This window comes from Anneissia japonica, unplaced genomic scaffold, assembly GCF_011630105.1.
Source record: "Anneissia japonica isolate Jap-2015-1 unplaced genomic scaffold, ASM1163010v1 scaffold288288_len553704_cov182, whole genome shotgun sequence".
Classification (NCBI taxonomy): Eukaryota; Metazoa; Echinodermata; class Crinoidea; order Comatulida; family Comatulidae; genus Anneissia; species Anneissia japonica.
The window spans coordinates 39766-51400 of record NW_022702993.1 but is presented as its reverse complement, the minus strand read 5'-3'; the positions used below and the strand labels follow the sequence as shown (position 1 = coordinate 51400).

General features: G+C 36.2%; 1 protein-coding gene across 1 annotated transcript in view; it reads left to right on the top strand.

The window, feature by feature from the left end:
• Positions 1–5106: 5106 nt before the first annotated feature.
• The window catches only part of LOC117104188 (allene oxide synthase-lipoxygenase protein-like), a 22866-nt gene continuing 16337 nt past the window's right edge, over positions 5107–11635 (top strand). The window contains exons 1-3 of the mRNA XM_033244886.1: positions 5107–5606; positions 8954–9077; positions 9954–9998. Coding sequence (XP_033100777.1) covers positions 5248–5606; positions 8954–9077; positions 9954–9998 — 528 coding nt within the window. The 5' untranslated portion in view covers positions 5107–5247. The remainder of the gene's footprint in view (positions 5607–8953; positions 9078–9953; positions 9999–11635) is intronic.

Genomic DNA, 11635 nt, shown 5'->3' with positions numbered 1-11635 from the left:
GAACAGTTTAAAGTGTCATTCAATAAAGTGCAGAAAATCGCATGGATTGGCCTACTATTAGAACAACTTTTGACTCTAATAATATTTGCAAAGTTATACCTAATCCCAGTCATTATCTGAGACCGCAACACCACCTATACCTGCTGCTCTGTCACACAATCATTTCAGTGTCTTTCTTCTAGTCAGACTCATTTAGGACATGCCCGAAATCTATTCGTCTGGGTTGCTTTTCAGAATGCACGCACCACTTCCTCTATATCACCGTTCCGCAACCTGTGGGTCGCGACCCAATGTTTGGTTCGCGGAAAAATTTTGATGGGTCGCATAATCTCTTCAGATCGTGAAAACTTTACTTAATACGAATGAGGACAAACAAAATCAAATTACAGTAAGTGCAATTAAAGTGTGGCATGAGCGTCAGTTTACTTTTGAAATGCGTGCGTTAATCATAGTTTCATGTTAAAAATAAACTATAAAGCATTTGTACGTCAGGTATGACAACTTGAAAGTTTTAGTTTTGTTAATTTCAGTGTTTGGCTTTCAGCTGAAGATTATAACATTTTTCAATTTAATGTGTCTATGTCGTCGCATAACCCATAAACATCTGGCAGCAAGTTAAGGAATTTATAATAAAATGTCTGTAAATCATTAATTTAAAAAAAAAAAAATCTTGAACTTTATTGAAAAATTTGATAACTCAGTGGTTTGGTTAAATGAGTAATTCAAAGTAATGTTGTCATTCTTAGACGTCTTAAATTGATGTTGTGGGTGATAGTAAGTAAGGTTGCCTAGCGCGCTACATGTCGACTGAAATCTAAAAGGTTTTCATTTGTAGTCAACAGGTATAGTTGACTACGTTGACACGCATGACTAGTCGACGTGAACCAGGTCCACGTCCACACAATCTAAAAGTCCTATTATTAGACTCTGCCAGGGATACCGATGGGGCCGGGTTGAATTAAGTCACTTTTTGATTGAAGGAAATGGTTTGATTGATTTTATAGTATTACTCGATGAAAAGGTCATATGAACATCATAATTTATGTTAAAAATTGTCATTGTCACTTTTACGGCTTTAGCGTGTTTTAAGGTGCTTCGCACTTTTGGTACAATACTGCAGCTATACTTCGTCCTGCCTCGCATGAATTGCACTTGAATTCGTCACGAGGGTAGATGGCTTTCATGAATCGCATGCCTCGCTGACTCGCAGTTTGTCAATACCCGGAATGTTCCCTGAATAGTGGTTGGCCGATTGTTAACAGATATTCTTTCTTTCATTTCGTGCCCGAAAAAGTGTCCTCTTAATGAGGGTTTTCCAAAGGAGGGGGTTCTACTGTATCAAACAGTCCACATGAAAATAGGCCAAATTTTAGAAATATTTGTTCAAAAAGCATTTATATGTATCCTGCTGCCACCCACGGGTTTTTAGACAGTGGTGGTCTAGTCATGAAGAAAACCTCAAAGCTCTAAGTACTAACAGTACCGTACTGTGATCCTACAGTCAGATGTGAGGACTAAGCTGTCTTCCAGGGTTGAGCATCTCATTAAATCATCCGTGTTCAGATGGTACTACTCTAAATATATTAAAACTAAATTCAAAATAAATATTTTTAATTTTGTTATTTAAAGCTCTAAGTCTATATATATATATATATATATATATAAGTTATATATATATATATAAATTGCTGCCGAATTGACAGACTGGGAACGTTCATTCCTTGGTGAAAAACATTATATAGGCACTGGTACCTATGAACAGTTTAAAGTGTCATTCAATAAAGTGCAGAAAATCGCATGGATTGGCCTACTATTAGAACAACTTTTGTGACTCTAATAATATTTGCAAAGTTATACCTAATCCCAGTCATTATCTGAGACCGCAAAGCCACCTATACCTGCTCTGTCACACAATCATTTCAGTGTCTTTCTTCTAGTCAGATTCCGTTAGGACATGCCCGAAATCTATTCGTCTGGGTTGCTTTTCAGAATGCACGCACCACTTCCTCTACATCACCGTTCCGCAACCTATGGGTCACGACCCAATGTTTGGTTCGCGGAAAAATTTTGATGGGTCGCATAATCTCTTCAGATCGTGAAAACTTTACTTAATACGAATGAGGACAAACAAAATCAAATTACAGTAAGTGCAATTAAAGTGTGGCATGAGCGTCAGTTTACTTTTGAAATGCGTGCGTTAATCATAGTTTCATGTTAAAAATAAACTATAAAGCATTTGTACGTCAGGTATGACAACTTGAAAGTTTTAGTTTTGTTAATTTCAGTGTTTGGCTTTCAGCTGAAGATTATAACCAAGAAAACATTTTTCAATTTAATGTGTCTATGTCGTCGCATAACCCATAAACATCTGGCAGCAAGTTAAGGAATTTATAATAAAATGTCTGTAAATCATTAATTTAAAAAAAAAAAAATCTTGAACTTTATTGAAAAATTTGATAACTCAGTGGTTTGGTTAAATGAGTAATTCAAAGTAATGTTGTCATTCTTAGACGTCTTAAATTGATGTTGTGGGTGATAGTATCTTTTAATTGACAGCAAAAAGAATCAAGTGGGTGATTCCTCTGATACCCGCTATCCATCGAGCGTATAAATCGACGGACGTGATAATTATTGGCTTCGGGTTCGATGGGTGGCGTCTGACTGCTTGATATATCATTTGGGTCGACGTGAGCTACAAAGGCTGCGGAACGGGCCTCTACAACCTTCTTCTCGTATTTCTTCGTAAGAAATAAGAGGAAAATCAAATTCTACCTTTTGGGTTTTGAACCCGTGACCTGCGTCATACGGTTCTGAATCTCAAATGGATGGGGTCAAGTGGGACTAGAGCCATATCCCATATATCGGTATAACGATGATATAATAAAAAAAGGGAAATTGAACCCATTCGGGATTTGAACCCGATCCCTCCGACATACCATATTGATGATCTGACCGACAGGGGGCCTAGTAGAATTAGATCATATTCCCATCGTCGGACATACAATTAGGCAATCCGATATACGAGAAATATAAAATTGGACCCCTTATGGATTTGGACCCGACACCCTCCAATCCCACTAGATTTTGGGCGCGGTCCATTGGGGTTGGAGCCGTTCCATCGATGTAAAGATGATACAATACGAAACAGGGTGAAATATCAAATTCGATCCCCGAGAAAAATGAGAATTTTATTAAAAATCTATTGATAACATGGATCGCGTTTTATTACAAAGTGCGACAGAGTTTATTATAAAGTGCGACAGCTCATTTTATTACAAAGTGCGACAGACAGTTATTACAAATGCGACATCTCAGTTATTACAAAGTGCGACAGACTTTATTACAAAGTGCGACAGTTATTACAAAGTGCGGCGAATATTACAAAGTGCGACGCAACATTCGTGTGCACTAAGGAACCCAGTACATCCTTCGAGACGAGTAGGGGACCCCGGTGTGGCACAGACAGCCCCTGTGGTGGACGAGGAGAGTTGCTAGTACCGTAGCACAGCCACGAAGGGTGACCCTTAGGGGCGAAGAAAGTCATTGATCGAGTTCCTAGTCCACATATCAAGCGTCCTGAACATCTTATGTTAGATGGATATGGCGCTATATAAAACTACACTATTATTATCATTATTATTATTATTATTATTATTAATCTTGTAGCTTTTCTAAAACACGTAAATCAAAACGAAAGACTGCCCATTTTATCTATGGATTAAAGTTTCACTCAATTGATGTCGCATCACGTGACGTACTGGTAATTCAGGCGACTGTAGCATCACATCTAGACTGGGTTCCAGTCCCTAATCTTTGTCTTAATCAGTGAAAATGCTTAAAAATAAATCGATTTTGGCACCATTGGCGTTCTATATCCGTTATTTTCATGGCGTTCCATAGTATACTTTTTCTGGGATCCATTCCGGTAGTTGCTAAATAAAAATGTAATAAAATCTTAACTTCAGCAGTTACCGGTAGGCCTATGTTGTAATAGAAGTTGTGATTTTAATTTATTAGGCCCATTTTCTCTTCCGTAAGATAATTTGTTCATGGGATTAGGTTGGAAAATCCACAGACTAAGTACAGTATTGTAGTACTAGTAGTATAGGCCATTGAATAGTTTTTATTTCTTTCTGTGATTACGGCCTAATCCCTACCGCTAAAATAAGACTAACTAGGCTTATGTATTATTTCACTCAGTGTAGCCTAGACCCCATAGATTGATAATGTTCCAGGGATCCTAATTGTGGAAAGAAATTACACAGGAACAACTTACTTTTTCTTTCATTGCTTGTACCATGACGTTACTGTGTTTTGCTATGCTGTGTGATAAAAAAAAAAGACAGGGCCTACTCTATGTCGAGGACGAACTATAACTGAAAGACGAACTAAAGCTGACATTTTGCATGACGTCAACATACGAAGCCACGCCCCTCGGCTGAACCCGTTGTTACCATCAAAGGGTATGTTCAGACTCACGGAATAAGAGTAGCGTTATGTAAGCGGCATACAAATTTTCGTGTCTGAACTAGACCGCGGAATAGTGTAAGCCAGCTGTTACGCCACGCGCCCTTCCTTTTCCACTAATGGAGGAAATCTTTTTCACTAAGAGTGCGTCCGGCCATGCGATTCTGCGCTGTATTGTTGTTTTATTCTTTACTGATTCATGATTATGCTTTAATTGTTTTGTGTATTATTTGGATAATAGCAACGATCTATCGCCACCAAGGAGGTTATGTATTCACCGATGTCACTGTCTGGGTGTCTATTCCAGTTTGTTTAATATATCTAGTATCTTTGTTGGGAATTGATAATAAAATACGCGACGACTTGGTAACGAAAGTTTGGCACAAGTTTTTTTAGATCCAGCTGTAGGGGGCGTCCCATTTTTTGTATTCCCACCATGCATTTCGGTGGAACGCGGTGGAACACTTTTTTTGTGTGGAGAACTCTATCTTGTATTTCTAGTATCTTTGTTACCATTAATAATTTCATCAAAAAGTTTCCCGACATAAACTGACGCTGGTGGCGCTTTCCGAAATGTAATATTACGGAAAAATCAATAAATTAGAGACTTGTGGCAAGTCTACATCACATCTATCAATGCCAGGATCAAGTTTCAATGACAAACCATAGGTTCCCGGTATAAAGCTATCAGTCCGGTCAACTCCCTGGCAGAGTGTACAGTGGTCGCACAAGCATTGAGTATCGATGAAATTATTGTCTAAATTAAATTCGTAACCAGGCATGGGGGACACAACATCGAAGCAGGGCGATTACCAAATACTCGTGAAAACCTCGGACAGAAGAGGAGCAAGCACCGATGCTAACATATATATTGCCTTGTTTAACAGTGATGGACACCGATCCAAAGATTATAAACTGGACACTAGGTTTCGCGATGATTTCGAAGAGGGCCAGCAGGATATGTTTCCAATAAATTTGAAAGACTTTGGAGAAATAGTGAAAATCGAAGTATGGCGAGATCGTCGTATTATTGGCAACCACGATTGGTGCGTTGAATGGATCATAATTCGAGATAATGTAAGGGAGGACATATATGAATTCCCAATTAACAGATGGATTACAGCTGGTGTAAGGAAAAGGTGAGAATGAATGTTACCTTCCATAATAATAATGTAAATTAATATTAAACATACACTAAAGTTACATAAGTAAATCTTTGTACGGTGGATGACGACAGTCAACCACCGAGTATGGAGCGGTATGAAACGCAGACATAATGAGCCTTGTCACTGTGTAATCCATTATATTCATTAACAGTATTAGCCTACCCTATAATATGCTATGTACAGTACTAATGTTTTGTTACCAATCTTCGATGTTATATTCTTATTTTTCTGACAAATTTTCATTTCTACAAAATTTAATAGCATCCCAGCCTCTCTCACTACTAAAATTCCATCGACAAAAATCCTGTCAAATTAATTCAAATTTTTTAAAAATAATCACAAGTCTTTTAAATAAAATTGATATTTTATGATAGTGAAGAAAGTCTTGTCAGAGACAGTGTCGGTGTTAGGCAATAAGACACATCTATGGCGACAGATTAGGCAGCGCATACAGCCTACCAGCCACAATCAGACGTTGCTCGCTGTAAAACGAATTGCATACGATAGTTTATTTTATAGAGACTCTTCAAAACACCCATATGGGAGAGGGGAGGATATGCAATTTACTGCCACTGACCCCAGTCACGATATTTTCTGAGTGAGTCCTCGCATTCCAATGTCCATTAGATGAAGATAACTTCAAAACATTTACTCAAGTAGACTCTGATGACCAACACATTGCAGCATTAAAGTGTGATAAAATTTATAGGCGAGAAAAACATAGGTTTTATCCCAATGGTATCTGTAAACCTTAGTACCGGTACTATACCAGCAAATAATCAGTTGAATAATCAAAAAGCAAGACAGTGACGGGGGTCATAGACCTGTCACGCCAAAATACCTGTCACGCAAAAATTGGTCCGGGCCAAAAAAGGTCCGGCGGACAGAATTTGACCGCCAAAGTCGGTCCGCCGGACTACTTTTGGTCGCTAAAATCGATCCACCGGAACGCAAGTCTGATTTATTCGTTTTAAATATTCCATATTATTGTGTGTGGGGTACTATTATCATTATTGTCATTATTATTATTATTATTATTATTATTATTATTATTATTATTATTATTATTATTATTATTATTATTATTAATTATAGTTGTTTTATTACATGAAAATAAAGGGGTCAGTAATTTCTATGAAATGATGATTGCTCATGTATTTCGTCGTGGCGTTAAGCGAGCACACAGCTAAAACAAAACAAAGTAAAAAATAAAGTAAAGCAGACCAATCCGATTTACGATCATATTCTTTTAACTTCTTTTTCTAACTTTTACACTAAAGAGTGGGAGCGAAGAGCGAAAACAACATACTAATTTTTGTACCTGTATACTCAATTGCACACACAACGGATGAAAAAATATATATAATAAGAGATGAAATATTTATCATCAGGGGCCTACTTGATAAAAAAACAAATCGCTAAAAAAGTGCCGGTTATAACTACTAAATAGATACCGGACCAATTTTGGTTTATGTGGACTACAGGTAATTTTAAAGCCAAAGTCGGTTCGGCCGACCGATTTTGGCCCCGGACCAATTTTTTCCTGACAGGCCTATTTCTAATTCTCTTCAAACTACATCCTTTAGAAATTCAGAGTTTTGTTTATATTACCGCTTCTTTAACTTAGTTTATTATTCTGTGATTAAAAGAAAATAAAGGCCTAGTTTCCAATTTCGAGGCTATTTCACCAATTACTGTGACCATGCTGTAACCAATATGCCCGAAGAAGGTTGGCAATAAAAACAAACTTCTTCGGATACATTTTCTGCTAATTATATGCCTCCTTCTATATACTTAAATACTAAATGTTAATTTTAGATATTGAACATTCTACCGTAAATTTGCGTGTTGTCCACCATAAGTTATCCGTATCATAGAGTAACAGAGTTAAAATTACTATTCATTCATACATTCATTCATTTTGACCTTAATTGCAAGTTTAAAAACAAGATACACGAGTAAAAGAAGTTAAAAAATTGTTTAAGAGCAATAAAACACAGTTAATTAAGATGTATACAAGGCGATTAATTAATACTTTTCGTGTAGGCTTCTCACAACTTTTTCCAGCTCGGTAGTGAAATTACACATTGTTGAAGATATAATTGGGAAATTACTATTGAAGGCTCACATTTGTCAACCTGTGTTATTTGTATTACGTGGCCTTCCTCATTTTGCAGAAAAAAATCCTGTCATTGATATTCAGTTTTAAATTTTATTTACTGTATTTATTTAGAAACACAGCACATGCACCAAGGATTGTCAATAGCGAATAATATCCCTGTCCTACTTGTAGGTGAAAATGCCTTTTGACAAACAAGCAAATACGACTCTTTACACAAATAATCTCAATATGAGGTTTAGGGAGTGGAGTTATTTTGGGCGTGAGAACAAATTCCGCAAAAACTGACTGGAATTGAACCCAGAGGGGCCTGTGGTGGGATTGCAAGGCACATCGATTCCATATTTATGAACCACGAGAACCTAATTTACGTGAAAAATAGACGTCTAGAAGCTCTAATCCACGGCAGGAGCGTGCCCATCTTCCTTATCATGGCTTACAATCTCTAATGATTAAGTCCTAGATTCGCATTAAACATTTTCTTAGGAACACTACCCTTTCTTGACTTGTGATGATAATTCTTTCAAGATGTTTTTTTTTTTTTTTTTGGTTTTTAGAAATTGTAATTATCTAATCGCAAGTGAAGGTCAACCAATCCGTTCATCTCTCTTTCGGGATTATTTCCATCAAAAGTGGATTTGGCTTAGGCCTTTCGTTTTGATATTTACACTATAGTTATAGAGCCCAGATAGTTAAAGGACAAAGGATTGATCATGCTTATTTTATACACATAGAAATGATTGAAAATAATCACTCCTCTCTGATTGGAGTCAAGAAAACTATAGATTCTTTTAAACTGACTACTAAGCAAGGATTTAATCTGATCTTAATGTCAAATAATAATAGGATTTCTGTGTTTTTCTAGATTGTCTTTGTGAACTTTTGTTGTTTTTTTCTTCTTTTTTTTTCAAATAGGAAATTCCATCAAGTGTTGTACATTAAGAATAAATATAAATATATAGTTTCCTATTCATAAGCATTGGTGTACTCGTTACGGCGATATATATATATATATATACGTTATGTACTGTCAGGAAACGAACATAGATAGACCTGCATTAGTTGTGCAGTGGTGCACGTTCGGTATATACTTTATACGGTATATACGGTAGTGTTTTAATATCATCATGCGGCGATTTAGATTTAATGGCCTAGGCCTAAATACATAATATTTTATCGATTTTTCTCCTAACATTTTAAGGTGGTCAAGATACGATACCTGTCTCCCTCAAAATGATTCAGAGTGCACTCAGAGAAAGAAAGAACTCGAAATGAAGAGGTTGGAATATGTATTTGAACAAAAAATCACTGGTTTACCAGCACAGGTCAGTCAGTTTAACAATGCTATTGTTGTTGTTGTTGTTGTTGTACATCTAGATGTGTATAAGATACGTACAATGCTAGATCTGTCTCTTATACACATCTAGATGTGTATAGAATCAACAGACGTTTACCATATAACTTTAACACAAAATTTATTGACAAAAAGGATCGACGTTTCGTGTCCATCATGGACGCATTCTCAAGATCAAGTGAACAAAAATAAATATAAGATAGTAAACCTACACTTGGTTTACTATCTTATATTTATTTTTGTTCACTTGATCTTGAGAATGCGTCCATGATGGACACGAAACGTCGATCCTTTTTGTCAATAAATTTTTTTTTATTATTATTATTATTATTATTATTATTATTATTATTTTATATAGCCATCATTTGAAATATGATATCTGGTCATCTCATAAGCCCAAGGTCTATTCGATGTTCGTGCTTTCTTACCTTATTTACATACCACACTTTACCTATTTATTTTTTTCCGGCTAAACCATTATTTGAATGTGTGCATTAATGTTTGTCCCTCAACGTTCATACCGTACCAATTTCTTACTCTAGTAACACTTTAAGTTTTTTTTTTCTTTCCTCCTAATGATAGATGGTACTGCATGTTTATTTTAATGAATTCACTATGATAGGTTGCAACGTTAATAGTCTGATCTTAGCATTTGTAATTGATTAAATTATTTTGCTAAAAATCTGAGAGTTTGGATGTGACGTCACACACATTTAAACCAATATTCTTATCCTGATCGTATGCCACATTTTTGCGCAAGAACTATTCAACATCATTACTGTGCCTTCTCTTTAATTAAAAGTAATAACAAATCCTTATCTTTATATGTTTTTTGTTACTTTTGTAGGTGAAAGTTCTACCAAAAGATGAGTCATTCACAACCGATTACTTGGTAAGTGCGTAAGCCCACTAATATAGTATCGCAAAAACGCATGATAATTATGTGATCAATATGTTAGGCATAGACTTATAATAATGTATGTTAAACTTCTAATCGCTTTATCACCCCCGGTGATTGGATCAAACACGTTTATTATAATAAATGATATAATGATTAGTATACTTTTTCATATAGAGCTCAGAGCGCTTTTCCACATTATACCCCAGTTATTGGAACGAAGCCTGGGCTGGGGAGAGAAATTATATAGTTTGCTGCATGCAATAATTACATCAGCACATTTTGTAATCGACACTCCTTGCCATTAAAATGTCGAGTCTTGCCAGCGAAATCCACAGCGAGGATTTATTAACCCGAGGCCTCAATGTGAAGAAGAAAGTAAATCACAACTGCTGCGCTAAAACCCGTTCATGCAAACATAATACAGTATTGAATTAAGGTATTCTTCTCTTCTCTCAAATTGGAGAATCTTATTCGTCTTTTTTTTATGATTTATCTGTATTAGAGTAAAAATTATTTATCCGTATTTTTTGGAAGGGGAAGCTTAGTCAGAGTAGTGGCGTAACACGCTCTCGTGCGGCGGTCCACAGGGCCCCCGACTCCTTGGGGCCCCGAAGTGCGGCCCTTACCTATAGGGTCCTCGATCTAGTATCCTGACCCATACGATGTTTATACATAACAGTATAATATCTCTCTGACATCGACTGTAGGACATATATCATATTATATCCATGAAAGGATTAAAGGGGCCCTATAAATTTGTCAAAATTTGTTTTAAATGGAAATAAAAAGAAAATTATTTTCAAATGTCTGTGAGTGACATTTTCAGCCATAATAATCATAAAATTTCTTACCTCAGCCCCACTATGGTGGGGCTGAGGTGGTATAGAATCTCCATCGTGAAAGTCTCTATCTGGCCTCCTTCTATTTAAAATTCCTACTAGATCCACCACTGATATCATATCATTTATTTCGTCGTCAAGAACATACAATGACAAAAATGATTAAAAAACACATCTAAATCGGGACCGAAAAAAGGCCCCATAGTCCCAGAAAGCCACAGGGCCGGCGGCCCCCATTCTCAGAGTCAGAGGGTGGGGTACCCCTTTGATCGTGAGCTCAGTCATCAATCGCCGCGTCATTTATTGCTGTTCACAGCGAGGATTTAATAATGATATTAACCTCTATGCGCTTTACATTAAAAGCAAAAACCGGAGAAGAATTAAAAGGAAAAATTATAAAACAGTGAAAAAAAATCTTTTGCAATCAAAACAAAAAACACTGATTCTATATGTTACTACATTATAATACATGTATGACTTCTAGTGTATTCTTTGGCAACAGTATATCATTTGTTTGAAGAAGTGTCCCGGTTGGGTTGTATCTGCGATATACCAGGGGTTCCTTGTGGTAAATATATATGGCACTCACCTTGACAGCAAGAAATCACATTTTAATTCCCGCCGCCAGGGGCACATTTTCAAACAGTTGATAAGGAACTTTTTTTTTAATTTGATAGGCTATTCCCGATACGATACTCACATCACTTTTCGTTTATTCGAGCTCTGTTTTCACAATTATTTAATTATATAATTATATAAACAGAGTGCTACACACAAAAAAATTAATTA